This window comes from Chrysochloris asiatica, unplaced genomic scaffold (assembly GCF_000296735.1).
Source record: "Chrysochloris asiatica unplaced genomic scaffold, ChrAsi1.0 scaffold00056, whole genome shotgun sequence".
NCBI lineage: Eukaryota > Metazoa > Chordata > Mammalia > Afrosoricida > Chrysochloridae > Chrysochloris > Chrysochloris asiatica.
Genome location: NW_006408574.1, coordinates 4,605,661 through 4,633,027, shown reverse-complemented (window position 1 = coordinate 4,633,027; position 27,367 = coordinate 4,605,661). Strand labels below are relative to the sequence as shown.

The 27,367-nt window shown below is 53.7% G+C and overlaps 2 protein-coding genes across 2 annotated transcripts in view; one reads left to right on the top strand and one right to left on the bottom strand.

Moving 5' to 3' along the window:
* Nucleotides 1-17,599, top strand: part of LOC102840591 (chromosome unknown open reading frame, human C9orf96) — a 33,914-nt gene extending 16,315 nt beyond the window's left edge. The window contains exons 8-21 of the mRNA XM_006863828.1: nt 2,766-2,881; nt 4,249-4,367; nt 5,053-5,216; nt 7,733-7,863; nt 12,053-12,136; nt 13,411-13,527; nt 14,087-14,250; nt 14,455-14,566; nt 15,176-15,304; nt 15,381-15,509; nt 16,693-16,833; nt 16,923-17,002; nt 17,387-17,454; nt 17,518-17,599. Coding sequence (XP_006863890.1) covers nt 2,766-2,881; nt 4,249-4,367; nt 5,053-5,216; nt 7,733-7,863; nt 12,053-12,136; nt 13,411-13,527; nt 14,087-14,250; nt 14,455-14,566; nt 15,176-15,304; nt 15,381-15,509; nt 16,693-16,833; nt 16,923-17,002; nt 17,387-17,454; nt 17,518-17,599 — 1,636 coding nt within the window. The remainder of the gene's footprint in view (nt 1-2,765; nt 2,882-4,248; nt 4,368-5,052; nt 5,217-7,732; nt 7,864-12,052; nt 12,137-13,410; nt 13,528-14,086; nt 14,251-14,454; nt 14,567-15,175; nt 15,305-15,380; nt 15,510-16,692; nt 16,834-16,922; nt 17,003-17,386; nt 17,455-17,517) is intronic.
* A 604-nt stretch (nt 17,600-18,203) lies between these two features.
* On the bottom strand, nt 18,204-24,131 carry REXO4 (REX4, RNA exonuclease 4 homolog (S. cerevisiae)). Its single transcript, XM_006863827.1, has 9 exons — nt 23,982-24,131; nt 23,851-23,853; nt 22,462-22,820; nt 21,252-21,389; nt 20,949-21,142; nt 20,254-20,342; nt 19,022-19,096; nt 18,603-18,677; nt 18,204-18,314 (listed from the first exon to the last, which is right to left on the bottom strand). The coding sequence occupies exons 3-9, from the start codon at nt 22,767-22,769 to the stop codon at nt 18,204-18,206; spliced, it is 990 nt and encodes a 329-aa protein (XP_006863889.1). The 5' UTR covers nt 22,770-22,820; nt 23,851-23,853; nt 23,982-24,131.
* Nucleotides 24,132-27,367: the final 3,236 nt, after the last annotated feature.

Here is a 27,367-nt window from a genome sequence, read left to right as displayed (position 1 = left end):
TCAGCTCTTCAACTATCTCCTCTATGGACTTCTGTAATTCTTCCGGGTCCAGAATGCCAATAATTCTTAAATTATTCCTCTTCATGTTGTCCCACATGGATCTTAGACTTTCTTAAGATTTTTTAGCCTTTTTTATGGCTTGCTCTTCTGTCTTAGCAGTATTGAGACATTTATGTTCCAGCTCACTGCTTCTGACTTCCATCACTTCAATTCTACTCCTTTGCCCTTTCATTGTATTGTCCATTTCTAGTATTTTATTATTAATCATTTAGACCTCTTTCTGCAGGTTTTTAATTGTTTCCAATGCAATATCTTTTTTTTTTTAAGGTTTTTATTGTGGATTGAGTGAAAGTTTACAGGGCAGATCATCAATTTTACATCGAACAAATCATACACCTTGTTTCATTACAATGATTATAATCCCCCTCCATGTATCATCAGTTAACAGTATTTCTCTCTATTCACTTTAGGTTTTTTTGGTAAACACTCAGGCATATATAATAATTTACACCACCAAAGGGCACATTCTGCAAATCTGTCTACTGGCCACCATCTCTTAGTCCCTCACTTCCCATGACTCTAGAGTCCTCTGCTGCTCCCTCTCTCCATGTCCCCATCTCTGCCTCCATCTCTGGTGTTGCTGCTTCTCTGGATAAGGTCTTGCATTCTGCTGTGCTCTTCTCCCTTGATGGTTCTAGGGTCCTCTGTTTCTGGACTGTAATATTAACCACTCTTCCATTTTTGTTACAAAACTTCTACCTTTACAATTGTGACAGTCGCAATTAATCACAATAACAAATACTCACTATTGAATTATAAGACTCTTATCCCCATCTCTTTTAACCAGACCCATCTAGATAAGATGAAAAATATTCAGTGGGGATGCTTTCTTCCCCCACACACTGTTAAATTAAACTCCCCCTTGAAATCTTGTAAGCCAGTCTCTTAGTGCCTTTATCGCCCCCTCTTTTTAGTTAGCCAATGTCTAAGTTGCCCATCCCATCTACTCTGTGTGTACAGAGGGTATAGCATTGATATTTGATGTGAAGACTACTCCCCTCTCTGTTGGTATTTAGAGTTACTACTTCCATTAGTATAGGTCAAATTCATCAATTTGTAGCAATTTACCCTTGTTTCCTTTATCAAGAATTGTTTTGTTGTTTTCTTTTTTAATCTTCCTCTAGTCAAGTTCTGATTATCAAGCCATTGAAGCTAGGTCAACTTTGGGTGTTCTTGTGCGCCTCCCCTCACTGCATATCAGCTGGATGCTTCACTCTCAGCTTTAGCCCTTTGTGGCTATGTCCTTGTCCATGGGCACAGGTGTCCCCACGTCTCACCACACTTTGAACCAACCAGCTCTTCCTCTTTTGATTTTCTCCAGGTCTACAGGAGTCTGTGGAACATGGTTGAACTCAGCCCATTTCTTCATTGCTGCATTTCCCCCACTTCCACTCACCAGGAGCCCATTGTAGTTGTCAGCAAGCTTACATGCCTGCTCATGTGTTCCCTTTGAGTTTCAGTCTTAGAGTTTTTCTTTTCCAAATGGAAATAACTCAGCATATTTTCTATACATCCCCAAACTCACTGCAATCGTTCTGACTCATAGTTACCCTATAGGACACAGTAGACTAGCTCCTTAGGGTTTCTGAGACTGTAAGTCTTTTTGGTAGTAGAGAACTCCATCTTTCCCCCACTTTCTATATATTGTTTTGTTAAGTGCCGTCAAGTCAGTCCCGATTCATCATGACCCTGTTCTGTATACGATTTCTGACGCTTTAAATCTTTGCGGGAGCAGAAAGCCTCATTTCTTTCCTGCGGAACCGCTGATGGGCTCCAACTGCCAACCTTGTGGCTCGCAGCCCAGTGCTTACCCTATGGAGTCACCAAGCTCCCCGACTCTATATATGCCGTTGCTAAGTGTTATGGAGTAGGTTCCTAATCCTAGCAGAACTCATTAATTTAAAAGTGGGCTGACTCCCTTCGCCTCAACAACTCCGTGAGTTGCTCCAAACTTCGAGTGGCCAAAAAGAACTATGACCTGAGGATCCTGGTATGAGCCAGCACTCAAAGAGCAACGGAGGGAAAGGAACAGCACAGTAGGGGTTGGGGGCAGGGTAGAGGTGGTCCAGACAGATCTCAGACAGAGGCAGAAAGTAGGGAGGCAGACGCTAAACTGGAGCCTAAGACCAGAGGGACAAAGATGGAAACAGACTGGCCCTAGCCACCTCGCACCCCTGCCCTGGCCCTGATTGGCTCTTTACTTCCCTCTCCTTCCCATCCTCTGGTCCCACACTCCCCTATTCTCCTATTTCCTTACCATTCCAAGTTCCCTTTTCTTTTTTGGTCTTTATGAATGTATTTAAATGGACAGAATTAAGGAAAAAAATTTGATTTCCCCTTCCTCTCCCTTCCTCCATCTGGTCTCCCCAAGCCCCACAGAGTTAAACTTGGGCGTCCTCCCACCCCCAGAACACTTGTATATTGTTTGTTTGGGGTCCGTGCTGCAGTAACAAACACAGTAATTAATTGCACATACAGATGTTTGCTGGGTATATTCACTGTCAATTTTATTTAATCTACTTTTTGTTTGTTTGGAGGGATGTTTGGGGAAGGTTGGTTTTGTTTTTAAATATAAAAAAATCTCACTGAAAAAAAAAAAAAGTTGGAGAAGGGGGCTGGGGTTGCTCCTTCTCCCACCATTGTCCTGGGCTCCACGGAGCAGGCCCAGGTGTGATGGAAAAGGCTGGTCCTCACCTCTGTTTCAGGAACCTCAAGCCCTCCAACATCGTGCTGTTCAACAACAACCACTGCAAACTGCAGGAGCTGAGCTGCAACATGCTGATGACAGATGAAGCCAAGTGGAACATTCGAGCAGAGGAAGGTGACTGGGGGCTACCCAGGCAGCTGGCTGGGGTGGGAGGCGCAGGAAGAATGGGAGGAGGGCAGCGATGGTGTCGATAGCAAGCAGATAGGGAAGGGGAGGTAGTGGGGCGAGGCAGCACTAAACCTCTCTCTACTCAGAAAGTCCCAGAGACCCCTTGTCTGGCTGTCACTGAGCAGGAGTGCCAGGGGTGGGCGGTATTCCAACATTGGAAGCACTCCGAGAAACAAGCTAATGGTTGTGGTGATCCCTAATGTGGTAACCCTTGTGGAGGTAAAGGAAAGAAAGAAAGAAAGAAAAAAGGCCTCAGACAACAAAAATTGATCTGGATAGATGTATGTATGGATGGATGAGTCGATGGGTAGATGGATAGGTGGGTGGGTGGGTGGGAAAATGGATAGTTGAATGGATGAATGGATAGGTGGGTGGATGAGTGAATGGATGAATGAATAGGATTGATGGATGGATGGGTGAATGAGTGGATGGATGGATGAATGAATAAGCTGGATGGATGAATGGATGGGTGGATGGGTGGGTGGATGGATAGGTGGGTGGATGAGTGAATAGTTGAATGGATGAATGAATAGGATAGGATTAATGGATGGGTGGATGAGTGGATGGGTGGATGGATAGGTAGGTGGGCAGGTGGATGGATTGGTGATGGATGGATAGGTAGGTAGCTAGTGGGTTGGTGAATCTACTGGAGACACAGATGTTGTGAGTCCTTGGAGTCCTCCTTTGGTTTGGCTGAGGAGTGGTCTACAGAGAAAGCGACTACCTGAGATTGACAGAGTGGGACTTAGGGCCCAGCCCTTTCGCTTTGTTGGGGTTCAGTTTAGAATACAGGGCAGGGCGACTGGACTATCACTCCAAGCTCCTGACATTCAGATGAGGCAAAAAAGTAAAGAGACGACAAACTGTAGCCTTGAAACATGCCTCTGCCTATCATCATCTCTTCTACACACAGAACACAGACACTCAGAGATACACACACAGACTCAGAAACACACAGACACACAATGCACAAACACAGACACACATGTGCACACACAGATACACACATATATGCTCACACACGGACAGACACAGTCACACACAGAGACAGACACACACACACACGAGCCAGCTGATTGGTCCCTGCCAAGAGAGACAACCTCACTGACTCCAGGACCATGCTCCTGCTGATGGGCTTCCTTCTCTTCCTGCACGGCAGTGTGTCCTCACCTCCACTGAGGGTGACCTAAGGGCTCCATGTCCACTGCTCACATGGGGCACCAATGGGTTACACTCAGGGAGGGTGGCTTTGTCAAGCCCCTGCTCCCAAGGGGCCTAAGTTTTAACAGATCCCTACCTTCCCTTGCTAACAGACCCCTTCCAGAAGTCCTGGATGGCCCCCGAGGCCCTCAACTTCTCCTTCAGTCAGAAATCGGACATCTGGTCCCTGGGTTGCATCCTCCTGGACATGGCCAGCTGCTCCTTTGTGGAGGTGAGCTGCCCCCGACCTCCTGCCCAGACCTGATTCCGGATCTGTCCCTGCCTCTGACCCAGACCTTGCTCCTGAGCATCCTGCAGGGGTCCAGGAACTCCTCCAGGAGGGGGCTGCCCCGCCCTGCTCCCTTCCCACGTCCTCCTCCCCCTTGGGTGTCTTGGTGTCTGTCCGGCACCCTAGTCCCTGGTGGTCCATAGCTGCTGCAGCCCCTAGTACTAGACCCAGCTTGCTGGGATCCAGCGCACAGTAACTGCAATTGTTGTCACATTGAGACCATCTCTACCTCAGTGAAGCCCCTCACCACACCCCTCTTTCTGAAGTCCCCAGGGAACAAGGTGTTCTTCCCTCTTTGTGGGGCTGAGTAACATACTGGAAAGAACAAGGGGTCCAGATCAGAGTGCCCCAGGTGCCCCCAGCCCTGACGGATGTAACCTTGTGCATGGTCTCCGCTGCCCCAAGCTTGGGTTTTACTTCTGTTAAATGGGTTAATTTGATCCTCCACCCCTTCCTCCTATGGTGATAGCTGCTCCCTGCTCTCTGACCCTCCATCTCTTCCTGACCCTTGGGGTCCAACCCGCGTGCCTGGTGTAGCTAGAGTCCCCTGGGTAACCACCGCCACAAGCCCAGCCCAGCCCTTGGTGAGGGCCAGCACAGAATGCATCCTGTCTCCTCCGTCCTTCAGCATCAGGAAGCCATGTTCCTGCGGAAGTCACTCCGCACGGTTCCCAACAGCCTGAACGACGTGCTGAAGACAATGGAGGAGCGGAGGGTGCCTGATGCCGACACACTGGGCTTCCTTCTGCCGTTGATGCTCCACGTGAACCCCGAGGAGCGAGTCACAGTGAGGTGAACTCAGCTTCTCCTTTTGCACCTTCCCGCTATCACACCTGTGCACGTGTATGCATGTGTGCACACACGCACACACACACATGGTCACGTCTTCCCAATGAACACAAAGCTGCCTCTCCCAGGACGGTGGGCTAGTCCCACCTCTGCAGCCCAGGCCGTTCAGAAGGGGCCTTTTTGAGCAGATCTCATACCAGTTGCAGGAGGGCAGATCGGGAGCCTGAAACAGTCTGAGGGCCCCGGGAAATGTTTTCATTTTAATTGAGCTTAACATCAGAAAAATAGAGAATGTATAGTAAGGAATACAGCCTGGACTATATTGGCCTTCGTAACAACACAGTGGTAAAATACAGACGGTCCCTCAGCCACAAAGATCCATTCCTAAAGACTGTCTTCAAGTCGAATTTACAGGTGAGTCAGAACAGGTGCCGACAGGTCTTATTTGGCTTTAGTTTATGGCAAGAAGGAGCCCCCGTGGCACAGTGGGTGTGAGTTGGGTTGGTGGTGGTGGTGTTAGGTGCCATCAAGTTGGTTCCGACTCACAGCGCCCCTCGGCCCAACAGAAAACACTGCCCGGTCCCTCACCATACTCACATTTCCTGTTACCCTTGAGTCCAGCGCTGCTGCCACTGTGCCAGTCCGTCTCGTTGAGGATCTTCCGCTTTTTCTTTACCAAGCACGATGTCCTCCTTCTCTGGAGAACACATCCGAAATACAAGTGATGAAGTCTAGCATCCTGACTTCTAAGGAACATTGTGGCTGGGCTTCTTCCGAGACCGATTTCTGTGTCTTTTTGGCAGTCCACAGTGCTTTTAATATTTTCCAACACCATCATGCAAATTCATCAAGTCTTCTTCAGCCTTTCCTTATTCACTGTCCAGCTTTCACATGCATATGAGGGTATTGAAAATACCATGGCGTGGGTCAGGCGCACATGAGTCCTCAAACTGACATCTTTGCTCTTGAACACTTTAAAGAGGCCTGTGCAGCAGATTTGCCTAATGTAACACGTCGTCTGATCTCTTGACTGCTGCTTCCATGAGAGTTGATAGTGGATCCAAGCAAAATGAAGTCTGTGACAATTTCAATCTTTTCTCCATTTGTATGTTGTTAAGTGCCGGCGAGTCAGTTCCGACCCATAGCGACCCTGTATAGGGTTTCCGAGGAGCAGCTGGTGAGATTGAACCGCCGACCTTGCAGTTCAAATGGCTTTGTAGTCTGACACATTAGCCCACCCATTTATATGGATGTTGTTTATTGGTCTAGTGGTGAGAATTTTTGTTATCTTTACACTGAGGTGCAGCTCATACTGTGGTCTTTGATCTTCATCAGTAAGTATTTTATATCCTCTTTGCTTTCAGCAAGCAAGGCTGTATCATCTGCATATTGCAGGTTGTTAATGAGTCTTCCTCCAATCCTGATGCCACGTTTTTCTTCATAGAACCCAGCTTCTCAGATTATTTGCTCAGCATACAGGTTGAATAAGTATGGTGAAAGAATACAACCCCGGTGTGTATGTTTTCTGATTTGAAACCATTCAGTGTCCCCTTGCTCTGTTTTAATGACTGCCTCTTAGTCTATGTACAGGTTCCTCAGGAGCACAATTAAGTGTTCCGGAATACTCATTTTCCACAATGTTGTCCATAGCTTGCCATGACCCACACAGTCGAAAGCCTTGGAATAGTCAATAAAGCACAGGTAAACATCTTTCTGGTATTCTCTGCTTTCTGCCAAGATCCATCTGATATCAGCAGTGGTATTCCTCATTCCACGTCCTCTTCTGAATCTGCCTGGAATTTCTGGCAGCTCCTTGTTTGACGTACTATTGCCATGAGTTGTTTGGCTTCTAACTGCAAAGTTGTTCCAAGGGAGAAAGATGAGGCTTTCTGCTCCTGTAAGGATTTATAACCTCAGAGACCATATGAAGCAGTTCTGCTCGGCCCTCTGGGATTGCGGAGAGTCAGAATCAGTTTGATGGCAGTGGGTGGGCTAATGCAAGACAGCATTCGGTGGCGCAGTGGGTTAAGTGTTGGGCTGCCGACGGAAAGGTCAGCAGTGTGACCCCAGCAGCTGCTGTTCAGGAGGTAGAAGAGTCAACCTACTTCCATAAAGATTTCCCCCTCAGAGACCATGAAACTCACAGGGTTGCTGTGAGACAGAACAGAACTCTGCGGTGGCGGCGAATTTGGTCTGGCTTTAGCGCCTGAAAAGGCTCGGGACTCTCAGGGATTTAAAAGCTGCATGTGAGGCAAGGGAAGGCGATTGTGATTAAGAATTGCGAGGAGGGGCTGGTTCCGTTGTTTCAAAGTGAGCGCAAGTTAACATGCCATTAAAAGGCAACTGGGAGTTTTCTGGGAGTGGGACGTTCATAACGTGAGTTTGTGGGCAGTGCAGGTTGTGACTCCTCCCACCACCAGGGGGCGCAGCCGGGGTGGGATGGCTGACACACTGTGAGGAAGGGGCTGCCCTGTGGTCAGCAGGAGGGTACCGTCCTTGCCTGTCTCTGCCCTCTGCAGGGACGTGATCCACTATGCCTTTGTGACCAAGGGCTTCAAGTCCTCGAGCGTGGCTCTGACCCTGCACCGCCAGGTGGTACCCTCGTTCATCGTTGACATGCTGACAGGAGGCACGGTCACAAGTATCCTAGGTACTGGTGGGCCCCACCCCGGTCCCCGCTGTCTCAGCCTGCTGGACTGCTCCACACCCATGGCCATGCAGGGGATGCTTTCTGGGCTCCTCTGATCCATCCCCAAGCACCGCTTTGCTCCGGGAACTGCCCTGCTCACATACCCTCCATAGCTCCCACTTACCTATGCACACAATTCATCTCCACAGTCTGACCCCCACCTACTTTCCCTGTTCTTCAGTGACACCAGTCCCCTGTGTCGTGCAAGGGCTCACTCACCAGCCCTCCTAGTGGGCCCGCTGCCATGTGCACACAGGCCCAGCAGCCTGGATGGTGCTGGGCACAGATGGGTCCAGCAGCAGCCAGGTCCACATGGGATAGGGCCCTGTGCAGTGTGCCTGTGTGGCCTCACTGAAGGGCTGCTGGTTGTCTAGTGTGGCACTTACTCATCACACACACCTCTATGAATATCTGGGGCCTGACTCCCATGAATGAACCTCGGCTGGGGACTCCTGGGGGCTCCCAGCACATGACAGCTACATTCAAGGTCTTGAGTAAATGATGGATCTAGAGACCACTCTCAAGTTCCAGGTCATTTCCATTGCTCTGGGTTCCTGCTGGCTTCCCTCCTGGTACCCCAGGTCAGGTGGAGAGAGAGCTGCAGATGAGTTAGTATTACCCCGTCCTGTCTGGGCCCTTGGCTCTTATTTCTGGGGAAGGGGCACCTGCAAGGCCTGGCGGAAGCCTGACTTGTGGTCACGGGCTTCAGAGTCAGACGTGAAGACGTGCTAAGGGCCTTGAGCATGTCACCCCTCTGAGCCCCTGGTTCCTGGCCAGCACAGTGAGGGTCACGGGATGCTGTGAGCGTTCTCACAGTGGAGCTTGTGTGGTGGCCGTGCCCAGCACTGGGCTGGAACCTGCAGTGGGCAATTGTCAAGACCACAGATCTGGTCTGGTGGGGGCGGGTGGTGACTGGCAGAGCAGAGGCAGAGAACACTGCGGGGACTCCTGGGCTGCAGGCCGAGCTCTGGCCACACACCACACGCTGTGGTCAGGCGGGCTCTGAGGCAGGGGTTGTGCTCAATTTTGGACAAGTGGCCTCCATGTCCTCACCTGTGAGCATGGCACCATTCGATCCATCACCCTACTCTTTGGCCCCCCAAATTTCAGGACCTCCCCACATAAAAGACACTTTCACCCCATCACATCACCCCAAAAGTCTTGACTAGGCTCTAAGTCCAAGTAAATCTCTTGTAAATGATCTTAATCAAATATAGGTGGTGTGCCGTGGAGCTGACTCACAGCAACCCTGTATAGGGTTTCCAAGGCTGTAAATGTTTATGGGAGCAGAAAGCCTCATCTTTCTCCTGTGGAATGGTTGGTAGTTTCGAACTGCTGACTTGAGGTTAGCAGCCCAACTAGTAACCACTACGCTATTGTCGTTACCGTTAAGTGCCATCAAGTCGATTCCGACCCATAGCCACCCTGTATAGAGTTTCCAAGGAGCAGCTGGTGAGCTTGAACCACGGACCTTGCAGTTCAAACGACTTTGCGGTCCAGAGCTCCTTAAATCAAATATAGGTGAGACTTTATTCCAACCTGGGGCACAATTCCTCCTCATCTGTGCAATCTAGACCACGGGTTATCTGTCTCCAAAGTGCAGTGGTGGAAGGGCACTAGGTGGACATTTTCATTACACATGGGGGGAACCGAGGGACGAAGGGATGCTGGCCACCAAGCAAGTCCCAAACCCTGGAGAACAAGTTACATTCGCTCTCAAGGTTGGAAAATAACCATCTTCCCAGACCATCTGGACGGGGACCCGGCCCTCCAGACTCTCCACGCTGGCCACACCCTCTGATTCTGGGTGGAGGCCCCACAGCCCTGGACTTCAGCCCCATCTCCCACGTCTACTGGGATGGTAGTAGCTCTGCCCCATTGGCTCATTCTGTAGTTCGTTTGAGTGGTGACCCCAGCGGACCCCATACTGTGCATGGCAGCTCCATTCCTCACTCTCCTCGGGGTATACCTGAAGGGCAGCCCCACACTCCAGAACCAAACTGGCGAAAATCTGACTCTAAAATGTAGGCTGCTGATTCCACCCTTGGAAACCAAGTCAGAATTGCTTCCGGTGCTCCTTTGAACAGTGCTACTGATCTGGTAGCGCAGTGGACTACAAGCTGCAGCAAGAATCTCCCAGTCACTCCCCAGGAAGATATACAGCCTCGGAAACCCTGTATAGGGTCACTGTGAGTCAGAACCGGCTCTACAGCACCTAATAACAACATATCTGTCTGATTTTCCTCTTTTTTGTTTTGATGTGAAGGTATATTTGTTTTCTTTAAGGTTACCCTGTAATTTAATATTTCTTCCCCAGTTTGAAATAGTCTGTTTTACCTTGAAATTTATTTGACCTCCTTGTATTTTGGAAGTTCTGTGTCTACATCATTCTTTCATTTTACTTTGTTGGTTCTTTATTACCATGATAACAATCCTCACCAGGTACCAACAGTTAACAGCATTTACCTCTACTCACTTTAACTCTGGTAGCGTAGTGGTTATGAATCGGGCTGCGAACCTCAGGGTCAGCAGATGGAAACTACCAGCTGTTCCGTGGGAGAAAGATGAGGCTTTCTGCACCCATAGGGATTTACAGCCTCGGAAACCCTGCACAGGGTCCCTATGGGTCGGAACCGACTCCACGGGACATCACAACAACTTTAACTCTAGCACTCCTCCCTGTGTCTCCCACTACCTTCATCTTTCCTCTGGCGACCTCCCTCTTGTTATATGTTGCCTACCCTGTCACCCCCATGTTAACATGCTACACAGTTCATTTTCAAGTCTTTCTTTTTCCTCTCCCATTTTACTACAAATGGCAAGAACTTGCTCAGACCTCTCATCCAGCTATCCCGGTTCATGGACACCAAACATTTGAACGTAACTCAGAGGTCCTTGCCACTGCATAAAGAAGCATCACCCTCCCTCCACGGTCCAATCGCATGTTTAGCGCTTTTAAAGCCTCACCAGAGCACAGTTAAGATCCACATTTCTAGCAACGTTGTGTTGCTAAGCACCCTTTGGATTCTGTAAGACGACAGATATTTTTCTCTGTCTCCCTCACTCCGTGCTGAGCTCTCACCAGAACTGTCGTTGATGTCTGTAACTCTACCAGGTATAATCAAACGATTCCAGCTTCCACTCATTACCCAATTCCAAAACATGGCCACATTGTAGTATCTGTTAGAGCAGCACCCCACTCGCCAGTCTCAGGTTCTGTCTCAGCTTACTTGTGCTGTAACTAGGAGGCTAGAAGTCCCAATTCACAGTGCCGGTTCCAGGGAAGGCTTTGTCTGTCTGTCAGCCCTGAAGGAAGGTTCTTGTTCCCCCTCTCCCTGGTGGCCTTCGTGTTATGTGACATCTGTCTTTCCCCATATCTGTCTGCTCCTCTGTCCTAGTCTGCTGTGTGTATCTCAGAGGGGATTGGCTGAACACACACTCTCCATTGATGTGACGCTGTGGGCTAATGCGCTGGATTGCAAGGTCGGTTTGAACCTCAAGGTCGGCAGTTCAAGCTCACCAGCTGCTCCTTCAAACTGACTCCACCATGGCAGTTAACAACAACACTGATATGGCATCTTAACATAATAAAGAAATCCCATTCTCAAACAGAATTATAACCACAGGAACCCCACCTACTGCCACGGAGTTCATAGTGGACAGCTAAGTGGGTTTCCAAGGCTGGGTGGTGGTGGTGTGCTGTGGAGTTGGTTGTAAGTCATAGTGATCCTAGAGTTTCATAGGGTTTCCGAAGCTGCCAAGTCTTTACGGGAGCAGAAAGCCTGCTCTTTCTCCAGCAGAAGGTAGTTTCAAACTGTTGACCTTGAGAGTTGCTGCCCAGTTCATAACCACTACGCTACAAAAGCTCCTTTTTACAGAACTAGACTGCCTTGTTCCCCCGTGCCCCCACATTGGAGTGAGTGGCTAGTGGGCTCAAACCGCCTACCTTCTGGTTAGCAGCCCAATGCTTAATCCACCATGCCACCAGGGCTCCTTGTCATAGGTATAAGGATTTATGTGCTTTTGGATGGTAACGTGCCTACGGCCTAACCTGGGGCTTGGTCAGGGGGTGCATTCCACATGTCTAGACTGGCCGAAGATGGGGCTCCACTGACCCCTGGCCCTTGGAAGACCCACATGTTTTTCCCAGAGGTCATGCAGAACGTCTCCAACCGGCCCGAAGTCCAGCTCAAGGCCATCAAGAGGCTCCTGCTCATGTCTGAAGCTGAGCTAGGTAGAGACTCTTCCCCCCGGGCAGACCCTTTGGGCATTCTCTTATCCCTGAGTCCTCTTCCGTTCCCATGAGACTCTGTCTTCATGACCACTGAGAAGGTAGGGACCTGTAATTCTCGTGGTACCACTGCCCATGTCCAGCACAGTGGGCTGGGGTGTTGGGCAGTGGGTGCCCAGTGTTTCCAGGGTCTCCTGTGGATGAATAGTTACTTCTAATTTTCCATGGTGACAACATTGCGCCGGGCAGTGTGGGACAGGTGTGTTTGTGCACTTGTGAGAAAAGCTTGAGTTTCCTAGATCCTGCAAGTCGCCCTCCACTGATACACCACATCACCCACCGACCAAGAGAGCATTCGAACGCCTGTCTCCCCAACACACGCCACCAATGGATACTGTCTTGAATTTGGCCAAATCACGGTTTCATAAAATCTTTCCACTTGGTCTTTCTCCCCACCCGGAATATTAATTTAGTTACCCATTTACCCACCCACCCTACTGTTCATCTAGTCAACATGTTCACCCAACTGTCCACCTGTCCATCCACTCCCCTGATTCAATTGTTAATTCACTTCTCCATCCTTCTCTCTCTCTCCTCACCAATTCAACCAACTACATGTAACCCCCAGGCACCCATCCATCTATCTGTGCACGCAACTACCAATCCATTTATCCACCCACCTGTCCATCTATAAATTGCCTTCCTGCCCACTCATCCACGAAACATACCACTGCAGGAGGGTCTGTGCTATGGATCAGTGACTAGCGGTCCCTCCCAGGCCCCTCAGTGGGCCAGCAGAGGTCTCGCCTGGGCCATTTGTCTTTCCCTTCTTCCCCTGGGTCTTTCGGGAGTCAGTCTCTGGCCAGGACGGAGTTCCTGGGAAGGATGGGCAGAGGGGGCTGGGCTGGTTTGCTGTGACCCAGCTCCCTAGGTGGAAGCACTTTTGTCTTCCTCATGCTCAGCACAGCCCTGAAATGTTGGGATCACTGTCCCCACTTTTCAGACGAGGGAACGGGTTGGGGAGCGGCAGCAGCATGGGGGGTTCTGGGGCTGGACCTGGGCTGCCTGCCCCCCAGGTCTCCACAGCAGACAGGCCTGGTTCACATGGCGGTGGCCCTGTTTTCTCAGTTGTGTCCCAGGGGTTACTGTCAGGTTTAAGATGGCTGTGGCAGATGCGGGCACCCAATAAGCACTTTACTTGGCCCTCGTCATTGCCCGCTGGGTGCTATGCTTGATTCCTGGGCTCCTTTTTCCACTCCCGGGTGGTCCCCTGCCAGGTCTGCCGTGGCCCACAGAGCTGGTGGAGGTGGTGATCGGGGTCCTCAAACAGCATGACCGGGTCCTGGACATGCAGCTGTCTGGCTACTCTCTGCTGCTCCGCGTACTCGGCCAAGGTGGGCACCACCACCACCCCTGCAGCCCTGCCCCTCCCACCCACCTGAGGATGATGGAGGCCTGCTGTGCAGCCTGGGAAAGTGTCCCGCCCTCTGGCAGGTGTCCCCCATGAACCAAGGAGCTGGATGCAGGGGCCATGGAGTCCTCTGGGGTCCCCGTGGTGGAGGGGTGACCCGCTGCCTCCGTTAGGGCGGGACCTGAGAGTTAGTGATACAGTCTATGAATCGTTAGGGAGTGTAGCTGAAAGAACATCTTAGTCTTTCTGATGTTCGTATTTAAGCTTTAGTTCCGTATTTAAGGCGCTGCTTTAGACTGACAAGCTGAATGCTCGTGCGAACATCTCTAGGAACATAGCACCTACGGTGATTAGTTTGAACCTGCAGACTGAGCTCTTACAGCTGGGAACTGACAAGGAGACAGGGCAGTGTCACATCTGCCTATGTGGCTGGGTCCCCACTCAGTCACCAGCTGCACCCAGGGTCAGGGATACAGCCCACTAGGAGGGAGGGCATCTGGTCTCACTGGGCCTGACCACCCTGCTTCCGCGTGGCCACTCAGCGCTGGTGCAGGACCCAGAGGCTGAGGCGCCGTGCAGCAACGCCTTGGTGGCCTCTCTGCTGGGTATTCTACACTGTCACCCCGACTCGGAGGAGCTCATCACCATGGGTTACAGCCTGCTCACCATCATTACCAGCCAGGGTGAGTGGACACAGTGCTCAGCTGTTGCCTGAGGGTCTCAGGGCGGCCATCCTGGCTACAGGTGACCTGGGGTTGTGTTGGCAGCAAGCTGAACTCCTAGGGGAGGGAAGATACGGCCCCACTCATTCCCCCTCTGGGAGGATGGAGTCCAGAGGAGGGAGGGGAGCTCTGGGAAGGCTTCCTGGAGGTGTTCTCATCCTGGCCACCCAGCGTCTTCGGCTGGGCAGCTGCAGAAGGCCAAGCTGTTTGAGCACATCCTGGAGCAACTGGACTGTTTCCTGGACAACAGGGACCTCTGTGCCGCCGGCCTGGGCCTCCTCTGGAGCCTCCTGGTGGACGGTGAGGAGCTCCCACCCCTGCACCCCATAACTCCTATACCTGTACCACACAGCCCCTGTGCCCCTACCTTCTCTGGAGCTTGCCTCCTGGTGGATGGTGAGGGGCCCCCACCCCTGCACCCCCTGATCTATTCTGGGCCCTCCTGGTGTTTGGTGAGAGACTCCCTGACCTTGTACCTCTGGGTAGACAGTGACGGACTCCCCACCGCAGTATCCCTGACCTGATGTGACCCTTTTTGGTGGATGGTGAGGGGCTCCCCCTGTCTCAGTCACCTTGGAGATGCTCTGTGCCTGGACACTTCAGAACAAGCATCTCCTGAGAGCTGCCACTGAAGCAAACAGAAAGGGACATGGCCCGGTGGGCATCTGCTGGGGCATGGGAAGAACCAAGCAGATCCCCCCTACGGTTGTGGCTTCACACACCCAGGAACCCTAATTCAGAAAAAAAGGGGCCCTAGCTGGCACTCTTACACCAAAGGAGAGAGGCCTCCAAACCAACAGGAGCCCCAAGTCTCTCATGGTGGATGAGCCCTGTCCTGACTGGCTGCCTTGGACTCCTGGCCTGGGTAGGGTGGGGCGTATACAGCATCCATCTCCCCATCGACTCCAGCTGTCCTTGTGGACAAAACCCCCCTGGAGAAGGCCTCAACTCTCGTGGCCCTTGTGATGACCACCCACTCCATGGATGGAGAGATAGCCGAAGCTGGCTGCAGTGTCTTCTGGCTGCTGTCCTTGTTGGGTGAGTGGCTCAGGCTGCGAGGTGGGGGGTATGGGGCTGAGGCCGACCATGGGTGCCAAGCCCTCCCCGTCCACAGGCTGCATCAAGGAGGAGCAGCTGGAGCAGGTGACAGGGCTATTCCTGCAGAGTATCCGGCTGTGCCAGGTCAGGGTCCTGCTGGTGAACAACGCTTACCGTGGACTGGCCAGCCTCGCCAAGGTGTCCGGTGAGGGCCTACACACAGACCACACAGTCCCTCTAGAAACAACCATTGGAACTTCTGTCCCTCGTGGCTCAGCACCACCTGGTGCGCATCTGCCCTGTCCACACACATGCACATCCAGGGAGGAACGACAGGCATGTCCCCAAGTTCCCACCACACTGCCCCTTTTAAACTATCATAACCCATCACGTAGTGGTTACGAATCGGGCTGCGAACCTTAAGGTCAGCGGTTCAAAACTACCAGCCGCTCCGCGGGAGAAAGATGAAGCATTCTACTCCCGTAAAGATTTACACCCTTGGAAACCCTGTACAGGGTCGCTATGGGTTGGAACCGACTCGACGGCACTTAACAACAACAACAACCCATCACAGAGGGTGATGCCTCTGCCTGGGACAAGGCCCACTCCAAACCCCAGCCCCTTGGTTGTCCTGTTCTGGCCCATGTGGGGTTGTCTTGGATTCCTGTCGACCAAGATCTGGGTACAGGTGCTCTGGAGTCTGGACTCCACCTGCCCCAGCCCACCCTAAAGCTCCTGCTGAGCACTGTGGGGTGGTTCTGGGGACCCTCCAGCCTGAGAAGCAGGCCTGGGACCGGGGGAATGCGGGAGTCTTCCCTCTGATAGGGCCAGTCCCACCGGCAGCAGTCCAAGGCAGACAAGAGGAGTGCAGAGGGCCAGCCATGGGGGGTATTTGTGGCTGCCTTGCCTGCTGGGAGACTGTCCCTGGGGGGCTCAGTATCCACGCTGGTAGAGCACTTGGGGCAGGAACTGGTATCCAGAATTAGCAGCGCTCAGTAGCTCAAGCCCAGGGACCGCTCACTGGCCTGCATCTTGGTGGTGGGCAGTGCTGGACGTTCCCAGGAGACCCCACTGAATAAGGCAGTGACATCCTGTGATGGTTCCAGGGAGTGGGGTGTGAGGTAAGGGAACAGAATTCACTGGGAAGAGGACAGACACACTAACCTGGGTGACGGCAGGAGGGAGGCTGGCACAGGAAAGGTTGTGGGAGACTCAGGGAGGGAGGGAGGCAAGAGTTACCCTGAGCAGAAGTAAATACTGTGAGCTGATGGTGCATGCAGGGGACTGCAATCATTGTAATGACCTGCTCTGTAAACCTTCACTCAACTCACAAACCCCTTTAAGCTGGGGTGGGGGGAGGCTGAGGATGGGGTTTGCCCTTCCCCCAGAGCTGGCAGCCTTCCTGGTGGTGGTGCCTGTGAAGAACGGCAGCGGCCTCGGGCTCCTGAGGGACACGTACCAGCTTCACAAGGATGACCCCGAGGTGGTAGAGAGCCTGGCCATGCTGCTGTTCCACCTCAGCTCCTACAGTGAGCCCTTTCTCACCCCACTGCCCTCAAGCCTGCCCGGCACTCCCCCCACAAATATGGAGGCACCACACCTGCCCCTCTGCCCACAGGGGAAATACTGCCAGAGCTGGTGTCCAACGGCATCATGACCTTGGTCCGTGAGATCAAGGGACGCTTCACCTCAAGCCTGGTGAGGCCCGGTGGGTTCTGGGAGGCTCGTAGGGGGCTCCCTGCATAGTGCTAGTGGATGCCAACTGAAGAGCAGCCCCCCAGGACACAGAACCGTTCCCGAGGGTTTCCTCCAGACTGGCACACTGCAGAGCGGCTGGTGGGTTCAAACCACTGACCTTTTGGGTAGCAGCCCAATGCTTAAGCCACCACACCACCAGGGCACCTTAGTAGTTTCCATCTTCCTAGAGGCCTAACACTGCAAACACACAGCAACCACAAGACCTTTGTCCCTGGGGCTGAAAGCAGGAGCTTGGAACGCCCTGGGATGCACTTCTGACACACACGGGGAGTTTCTGTGCAGTCCGCCGGGTGGTCATGTGTACTCCTGCCTGGCCTCTTCCAGGAGCTGGTCGCTTACGCAGAACAGGTGCTCGTGAGGCTGGAGGCAGAGGTGTCCAGCTACCCCCGAGAGTAAGCTGCTGTTTGCCTACACAGTGCTGGCCGACAGCCTCCCGGCTACTCCTGCTTCCCCAGCACTCCTAAAGTTCCGGTGGTCAACGCCGCGGTGCCGCGTCATCAAGCCCTGTCATCCCACCCCCAAACTGCACGGGGCTGAAGCTGGGGGAAGTGACCCCGACTCCACACGGCCCCCTGGGAAATGTAATGTTTATTTTAAATAACATGGCCATCGGTGAGCAGCTGTCATGTGGCTCGGTTTGTGGCGTCATTCATCCCCCTCAGCACCACTTGCTGTCCGGCTTGTTTCCAGAAAATTCCATCAGATGTGGGCTGGGCCTGGTCAGTCAGGCAGAGGAGGCTGCAGACGGTCTTCCGGCCGAGTCTGAGGCAGGGCTATTGCCCCGTGCTTAGGAACCCCCACGTCCTGCCTTCCCTGGGTCTGCAGGCTCTGCTGAGCGCTGCCTGACAGCCCTCCTGAACTAAGCTGCACGCGAGGGGGCTTAGACTCGGGGAAAGGGAAGACAGCCTCGCTAGTGCGGGTCAGAGGATGTAGCAGACCATGGTGCACATAGTGAAGGGTCCCCGGCCCCATCCTGCCACTGACACAGGTGAGAACGAGACAGGTCCTGCTGCCATGACCGAGAATGTTCCGGAGCCCCCTCACTGGGGAGACTAGGCCCACCCCAGTGCCTTTGGGTCCCCAGGGCGGCGTCTTCAGGCGTGGTGTCTTCAGGCATGGTGGCTGTCAGGCGCGGTGGCTGTCAGGCGTGGTGGCTGTCAGGCGCAGCGGTGGTCGTGCATTTGCCTTTACTGCTTTCCCATTCCTTCCTCACCATGATGTACAGTCTCATTGCTGCCTGTGCATCTTGAATCTAGGGACACATGACCAGGGGAGGGCCACACGGGTCTCTGAGGCTGGATCACAGCAGCTGCCCGCAGAGGGCCTCCTGCTTAGCAGGGAGGAGAGAAATCTGCCTGCAGCTTCTCAGCAGCGAGGCTCTGACCCCAGAGGGTGGACAGAGCCTTCTGCGGGGACTGGCCCGGGGTGATTAGGAGAATTTTTGTGTTAGACGCTGAGTGCAATGTGGCTGTTCAGATGCCACCCGCTCTGCCCACCTTGCCCCCTACCTGTTTGCCAGCAGGTACCATGGCCCACTCACCGAGCAGTGTTCTGACTGCTGAACTTTGAGGCCCAGGATCCTCTCGGAGAGCAGTTTCAGGGCTGGCCGGCCACTCTGCAGGGGGTGGGGGTACACAGGACTGGGACCGTGACCAGGCAAGTGCGGTCGCCAGTCTCCAAGGGAGGTGACCCCCAGGACCCCCAGAGGAGAGCTGAGAGGTGCCTCCTGCTGAAGTGGGGGAGCTCTGTCCCCTCCGTGTCCCCAGCCGCATGGGTGTGAAGGCTGGCAGTGAGCAAGGCTCCCCCGGCTAGCTCTTCAGCTTTCAGTTTTACAAGTTAAAAGGGAAATCGGAAACAAAACACGAGACCCCACTGTGTCGGCCACCAGAATGTAGACTTGGCAGACATGAGGACCCCGTGTAGCCCACCTTGGGCCAAGCCGCTCCGCCCCCCAACTACCTTGACTTGGCGCTTGAAGGGCTTGTACTTCTGTGTGTCCCGGATCTTCTTTTTTGGGTGATCAAGGAATAGGACCTGGGACGGAGAGCACAGAGGCAGTGATTTCCAGTGTCCATGTTACCGACACGCAGAACCAGAGACACACAGAGAAAATACATGTGAGCACACACACACAGACACAGAGGAGGGAAGTTGGTATGAATGTGAACATAACACGAGGCACGACAGGAAGAACTTTCATAAAAAAAAATCTGAAAACTCGGGAAGAGACAGCAGTGGGCAGTCCCTAGCCCGTTCTATACCAGGGGCGACCTCAGAAAGCTCGTGGGGAAATGGAAAGACAATGGCGTTTCCCCACAGACTTTTGGCTGCCGCCTCATCCCTGAGGTAGTCAGAAACGACCATCGTCCGTACAGTCTCAGGACAGACTTGAAACAGCAGTTTGTCAGGAGCCAGACGGAGCTGTCAGCAGGGCCAGGGCCTCTGAGGTGTTTCTATTTGTGGAAAGACCCACCTCAGTGATCAGGTGGCTTTCCGTTAGCCTAGTGACAAAAATGATAAGGAGCTCTGGTAGCGTAGAGGTTACGAGTGGGGCTACTGATAACCTCAAGGTCAGCAGTTCAAAACTACCAGCCATTGTATGGGAGAAAGAGGAGGCTTTCTGCTCCTGCAGATTGACAGCCTTGGAAACACAACACAGGGTCAGTCACTGATAACGAGTCGGAACTGACTCCATGGCACATAACCACCACCAATGACTAAAGAGATTTTAAAAGTAAAAATGTTGACACATGGAGACCCTGGAGGCACCTCTGGGGACTCACAGCACTGGGGACCTCCTTCCCTGCTGCCATGATAGCCACAGGGGCACGAGTGGAGCCAGCCAGCGCTGACCACTCTGTGGAGAGATGAAAGCCTTGGAGAGCCGAGTGCATCACTGAGCAAGTTGGGGTCAGGGTTCATGGTCACAGGACATCTCCAGTGTCAGCACGGCTCACAAGGATAATGACAGGGAGGCAGAGGTGATGGGGGAGGGGTGTGACGGTGTGTGCAGTATGTGGGACATGACAGCTGGGTGTAGGTCAGCCAGCCCGCATTCATGGAGCCTGACAACACAGTGAGGGTGGGTGGGGTGAGGGTATGGGTGCAGCTTCCCCATGCCCCCGGGGCCTGACAGTGTGAGGGGGTGTGGGCTGTGAGTGTGGACAGCCGCCCCGCGTCCCCGGCAGGACCTTCAGGTCGTTGTGCAGAGCGTGTCCAACCAGAATCCTGCCCTTCAGCATCGCAGCCACCTCCTTCTGGACGACGGCAAGCTCTTCTCCTGGAAGTCACAGGGCGCTTCAGCAGGGACAGTCTGAGGGGCTTCCACTCACCAGGGAGAGGACAAGCTGGGACCCGAGCCCAAGAGGTGGCATGACCGCCATGGGCTCTGAGGTCACGCATGGGAAAGTGCCCTGGGGCTGTGTGGGTGTCGGCAGGGACAACAGCATGGGGGCGCTGTCTGGGGGTCTCTCTGAGGGCCATCCCCCTGGAATCTGAAATTGGGACCATGGATGCTGAGGAGTTGAAGGGCCGCGAGCACCAGTAAAAGTGAGAACATTGGAACAACTGAGGCAGGTGGTATGCAGAGAAGACAGGCTCCACCAGGACTTTTGGGGCCCACCGGCCAAGCCTCTGGCTCACCCCTCCCCTCCAGAGCACCACGCCTGTCTCCGTTTCCACTCACACTACAGCCAGGGCACCTGTTAACCCTGAGACAGATAGGCCTCTCCTCAGCCCACATTGCCTCGCGTGTCCTCTCAGTGCCCACCGCGGAGACCTGGAGAGCTGGACAGCACTGTCTGAGCCTAAGGGTCAGTTACTGCCATGTCACCCCGGGAAGGGGTGGGCGGCAGGACTCGCGTCTCCCCTCTGCCTCCCAACGCACCCTGCTTCAGGTTCTCTGGCCGGATCCCGCTGACCGCCGTCCTGTAGTCGGTGACGCGCTCTGTCGGCCGGATGTACTTGTCATACACACACTTCCCGTGCTGGTTCACGATGGACACCCGCGCGGCCACGCTCTCCTCCCCCTTGGGGCCCACGCCCACCATCTCACAGTCCAGCGCCAGGGCTCTGGTCAGGCTGCAGGACCACAGGGGACGTCAGGGAGCCAGCCCCGGTCAGCCGGGGACTCAAAAGTCCCCCAAGCCTCCAAGCCTAGCAGCTCCCAGTGCCCCACGCACCCACGCACCCGCTGAAGCCCTGCTCCTTCACCAGCGTGAGGCTGCTTCGCTGCAGACCCAGCCTCTTCCTCACTATGTCGGCAGCCTCGGGGCCTACGGCAGCCTCCATGTCCTCTGGATCCACGTCATCAAACCAGATGTCAGCCCTGCGAGCAGACAAGGACGCATTCCGAGTTCCCAGGCTGCCTCTGCTCTCCCCTCTCCTCACCAGTGTCTCTGATGAGCAGAGTGGCACCCGTGTCGTGGAGGGTCTAGAGCACGCAGGTTGACGACTGAGAACCTAAAATGGAACCACAAAACCCACCACCCAGGCTTGCTGACGCCAGCGTACCCTTTCCCATTACGAGCGCAGGGTCTCTGTCCCCACAGGATTAGGAGACGCAGATCCAGGTGTGTCTACACGTCTTACCGCCCCACCTCTGGACACCAAAGGGTCAACAGAGGCTTCAAAATACCACGAGGAGGGAAGGGGGCAGGGAAAGGAGACGAATGGAAACAGAACCACCAGAAGGGACGACGAGGACAATCACACACTGTGAGGAACGAGGCCAAGGCCGCTGAAAGCTGTGTAGTGGGGACCTACACTGCCGTGTAACCCTTCACTGACATCACAATCACACACACACATAGCCTTGCAAGTGTAGATGGGGTCCCAGCCAGTCTGTCTCTCGAGCTCAGCTGAAATGCCATGTCCTCAAAGGCTTTTCTGCCCCTGTGGACTGGACGCACCACCCCTGCCATCTGCTCCCAGCTGGCCTCCTGAGCTGGCATGACCCTGATCACACCAAGTTGTGTGACGGTGGTCACCTGGTGTGTTGTCTGTTTCTGAGCTATAGGAGGACGTGGCAGGCTGCCTCACTGAACACGTGTCTGGTTCAGCAGCAGCCAGTGTGGCTAACCAACGTGCTACCTCCAGCGGATCCGTGTGGAGACAGCCGCTGTCTGCGAGTGTCCCCACGAATGACAGGGTGCTGAGAAAGCACTGTGCCCAGCAGTGGACCACCCCCACCCCCCAGCAGGAAGCGTGTCAAGTCCCTGGTCTCAGTACCTACTCACCTCAGGAATCAAAGCTTGTCTGGGTGGGGGGACCCCATGTCCCCCCCCACATCCTAGGGGAAAACCCATAATGATGACCAGCAAGCACACACACCAGCCCCTGGGCAAGTGACAGGGAGACAGACTGTGGTGGGGCACCCAGCCCCCACAGCCGGGACTTACTCGGTGGGAGGGGCCGGAGCCGCTGCCTCCACTTTCCGCTTCTTAGGCTTGCTGTCCAACCTCGGTGGGGACACGACGCCACGCGTCCTTTTCGAGGTGCTTTTCTCATTGGGCTCTGCTCCCGGGGTCTCAGCGAGAGGTAGCGGCCCTGTCCTCACTGTCAGGGACCCTGCAGGCTCGGAGCCCCCACCAGCCTCCTGGCCTGAGCTCCCCGCTGGCCCCGGCCGCTTCGCCTCGGCTCCCTCCGCCGGGCCCGACACCGTTCTTCTGTTTCGCTGGGTCCTTTGGGGCTGCCTTTTGGAACCCATGGGGGAGCTAGCAAGAGGCTTTTCTGGGGTCTGTGGTTTTTGTTTCAGCAGCTAATGGAATAAAAAAGAAAATAAATGCCACGTTTAATTCAGACACCTCGCACAGCAGGTTGGAAAGACACATCTGCATACATGTCCACCAGCGTGGCCGAGTCTCCTTCTCAGACAGTTTTTAGAAAGCCACTGGAGACGGGCCTTGGAACGGCAGGAGAAAGATGAGGCTTTCTGTAAAGATTTACAGGCTCGGAAACCCTGTGCAGGGTCGCTATGAGCCGGAGCCGACTCCAGGGTCCTTAACAACAACTGGAGACTGACTGCTCAGTTTCCCTCATTTGACATCTGCTCCCCCATTCTGTGCAACTGCAAACTAACACCCCGCACCCCAGGTATCTGGTGGAGAGTAAGAAATGGGCTGCTAACTTGGGAGAAGGCTGCTTTCAGCTCCAGGAAAGACCGACAGCCTTGTGACCCCTATACAGGGCCACTATGAACTGGAATCAACCCAGTGGCAGCCCGTGGGTTGTTTTGAAAAAGCGCTATGGAAGAGCCCTGGTGGCACTGCGCATTAAGTGCTGGGCTGTCAACCAAGAGGTGGGCGGTTCGAACCCACCAGCCGCTCTGCAGGATAAAGACTAGAGCAGCCTGCTTCGGTCAAGGGCTACAGCCTAGGAAACCCTACAGGGCGGTTCTACCCTGTCCCGTAGCTCGGATCAGTGGGAATTGACAAGACCACAGTGGGTGAACTGGACTCGGGGCCGTCATACGGAGGGATGGACCCCACAGCCGCAGTCTGCGACCCCGTATGGCAGAAGCGCCCTGCTCCGGAGGGAGGCCGAGGCTGCAGGCCTTGCCAGGAACAGACTAGACGGGTCTCGGGTCTTGTGGCGCGGTCGGAGGTTCTGGGTTTCTCATGGGGTTAAACAAGGGCGCACGTGTGAGTCACACGGCGGGGCCCCCACATTTTAACAGCTCAGTAACCAATAATGCGCTGGACCGCAAGGTCGGTTTGAACCACAAGGTCGGCGGTTCAAGCTCCCCAGCCGCTCCTCGGAAATCCTATCGGGGGTCGCTGAGTCGGAACCCACTCGACCGCATTAACAACTTAAAACCCTACTTGCGGCCAGAATCGTCTACACCACGTCTCTGCCGGCCGCTCGCCCCGAAGCGCTGCCTCCCCCCAGAACCGCGTTCCTGGGCGCCGCCCTGCCGTACCTCTTGCAGCGCCCTCCAATTTTGGGAAAAGTCTTCGGGGGTCTTTGGTGGTCGCACCACCAGGCTGGAGCCGCTCTCCGGTTTCTGGCGGGCTTCTTGCGCCTTGTTTTTCCAGAACTGTCCCTTCTTGGCTTTCTTCTTATTTAGCTTCTTGACAAGCACTTGTTTGGCCGCGGGGGCCGGGGCCGGGGCCTTCGCTTTCACCATCCTGACACCGCCCGCGGACCCCGGCGCTGCCTCGAAAGGGCGGTGACAAGCGACCACACGGGGACTCCGGCCGCCCCGATCCCCTCTCGGCCCCACTCCAACGTGTCCTGTCGGGACAGAAGCGGTAGACACGTCTCCACTAAATGACCTGCTACTGTCTTGACTGGCCGGCACTTCTGCAGCTTCCCGGACCCGGAAGCGACCCCCAAGCGTTCCACGCTCCTGGCACACGCGAGCGCCAGTTCCCGGAAGTTCTCCTCTTTCCGCCACCGGCTGAAAACTGCGTCCGTGCCTCTGGTTCCGCACGGTCAGTAGTCCGCTGGGGCGCTTCGCCCGCATAGGAGTAGGTTCGCCGCCCCAGAGAGCGGCGTCCGTGGCCGGCAACCTAGCTCTGGGTTGAAGTCAGTCCGGAGTCCCATAAATTCCAACATGGGGCTAACAAACTTGAGCGCCGGAAGAGAAGTGGGGGGCCGCTGTCGGTGTAATCCCATCGCGGGACCGACAGAGCGTGGGGGCAGGCGACCGGCAGGGGGCGCTCGAGGGTCGCTTGAGAACGCTCGGTCCGTCTTTGCCGAGCCTGGCGGCGGTTTTAAGTGTGAAATAAAATTCTTACAAGTTTTGTTTTCTGAAAAGAAAGTTCTTGCTCGCTCTCTCTAACCTTTCCCCCGCTCCCTCTCTCCTTTCCGATCTCTGAACTTCGTTGTTGTTGTTGTTAAATGCTGTGGAGTTGGTTCCGACTCAGCGACCCTGTATAGGGTTTCCAAGGAGCTGCTGGGGAGCTTGAACCGCCGACCTTGTGGTTCAAACGGACCTTGGGGTCCAGTGCATTAACTCACAGCACCACAAATTCTGCCGTTTGGTGGTTGATTGTTAAAAGGGGCACTCCCTCCCTTGTGTTATTGTACATCTTATGATGTTGTGTTCCGACCCATAGCGAGTACAGGGTCGCTATGGGTCGGAACCGACTCGATGGCACTTAACAACAACAACATGATGTTGTGTGCCGTCGTGGTCGAGTTGGTTCCAACTCATAGCGACCCTGTATAGGATTTCCGAGAACGGATGGTAGGTTTGAACTGCCGACCTTACAGTTACCAGTCAGTGCTTATCCTACAGCACCACACCAAGGCTCAACTGTTCATGATAAGCATTGGACTGCAAACCACAGCTCAAGCCGGCCCGCTGTCCCAGGGAGGAAGATGAGGCTTTCTGATTCTGCAAAGATTTAAAGCTTCAGAAACCCTATACAGGTTTGCTATGAGTTGGAGCCGACTTGATGGCATTTAACAATGATAAATTGTTTGACTGAAAGTTGATCCATGAGGGTCAGCTCAGTTCTGGCCAATCTTTTGAAAGCGGTCAGCCAGGTCCTTCTTCCTAGTCTTAGGCTGGAATGGGTGACTTGGTTGGTGTTTGAAATCCCGGTCACACCTTTTCCAGAATTGCTGCAAAGCACAAGTCTCTACAGCAGGACAGAGGAGAATGACAGCTGTAATTACAGTTTGGTAATGGCTCTGCGCTCTTTTATTTTGACACAGCTTTTCTTTTAGCAGTTTTGGGACTCAGGGACCCTCACCTTCCTAGTAAAACCGGGCAACAGGAAGGATTTTGCCCCAGGTCCTACAAGTTGGCTGCAAAGAAACTTCAGCAGTATCCATTGATGATGATGATAAAATCCTTGCTGTGGCCCAGGGCACCAGGCTAGGACCTGGAGTTACCTTGGTGAGCAAAACAGATGTTGGTTTCAATCAATAGACGCCTGAGTTTGTGTATGTGGGTGTCTAATAACCAGTGTCAGGACATCCATGCGTGTTACCTTCTTCAGGAGACCTTTTGGCTATCCTACATAAAACTGCACTTCACCTCCTAACCCCATATCCTTGTTGTTATTGTTAGGTGTCGTCCAGTTGGCACCGACTCAGTGGCCTTATGCACAACAGAACGAAACACTGCCCCGTCCTGTGTCAACCTCACAGGTTTTACTATGCTTGAGCCCATTGCTGCTGCCACTCCCTCTCAATGAGGGTCTTCCTCTTTTTCGCTGCCCCTTCATTTTACCAAGCATGATGCCCTTCTCCAGAGACTGGACCCTGCTGATAACATGTATGAAGTGTGAGAGATGAAGTCTGGACATCTTGGCTTCTAATGTTCATTCTGGCTGTACTTCTTCCCACACCACTGGTCTGTCAGTTTGTCGTACTGTGGTGGCTTGTGAGTTGCTGTGATTCTGGAAGCTATGCCACCGGGTTTTAAAATACCAGCAGGGTCACCCATGGTGGACAGGTTTCAGATGAACTTCCAGACGAAGACAAACTAATGAAGACGGAGAGACGGATGATTTCTGAATATTTAGTCACTGAAAACCTCCTGAATAGCAGTGAAACCCTGTCTGAGAGCACCATAGCTTCATCTTGCCGTATTTCTCCTCACAGCACTTACTACCTTCAAGCATACTTATTACACGTGTGTTTCCCAGAGCGGCAGGAACAAAATGCCACAGAAAAGTATGGCCTCCCAGTTCTGGAGGCGAAAAGTCCTCATCACGTGTCCACCATGTTGGCTCCTTCTGAGGCTCAGAGGGGGAACCTGCTCCACCATGCATTAAATATACCCTCCCGGCTTCTAGTGACAGCTGGGAGTGCTTGGCGTCTGGCCATACCGCCTGCCCCCGTGTGACTCTGCGTCTCACTCCTTATAAGGACACTAGTGCTACTTCATTAGGTCTTCGTGTCAGTCTGACTGATAATGTCTACAAAGCCCCTGTTACCAGGACAGGGTGAGGACTTCAGAGTATGTTTTTTGGGAACACACTTCAACTCATACCCAAACTAAACCTGCTGTCACTGAGTGGCTTCTGATCAGAGCTCCTCCCTAGGACAGAGTGGAACTGGCCATCCCAGGGTGTCCAAGACTGCCATCTTTATGATGGCCACACTTTCCTGCCACTAGCAGCTGAGCACTGTGACCACTGTGTCACCAGAACATCTCTGTTAAATGCAGGACGCTGTCTAATTTCCATGTGTAGTCAGTTAACTGTCTGGCTCTCCTCACAGGAACCTGAGCTCCCGGGGACAGAGACGTGTCTGTTTGCTTCATGCTGCACTTCTCGTGTCTGGCACAGTGTCTGGCACGCAGTAGGAGCTCGGTTTTATATTTGGGGGATGAAGGGAAAAATGAGT

Bases quoted from the DNA above. Each gene is read 5' to 3' on its own strand.
- REXO4 (XM_006863827.1), bottom strand. From the start codon at position 22,769: ATGGGTTCCAAAAGGCAGCCCCAAAGGACCCAGCGAAACAGAAGAACG. The intron at 19,097-20,253 runs GTCCTGCCGGGG...TCTCCGTCCCAG, and splicing joins CTCTGCACAACGACCTGAAG to GTCCTATTCCTTGATCACCC. The intron at 18,315-18,602 runs GTGAGTGGGCCA...ATGTGTCCCTAG, and splicing joins AGCAGTCAGAACACTGCTCG to ATTCAAGATGCACAGGCAGC.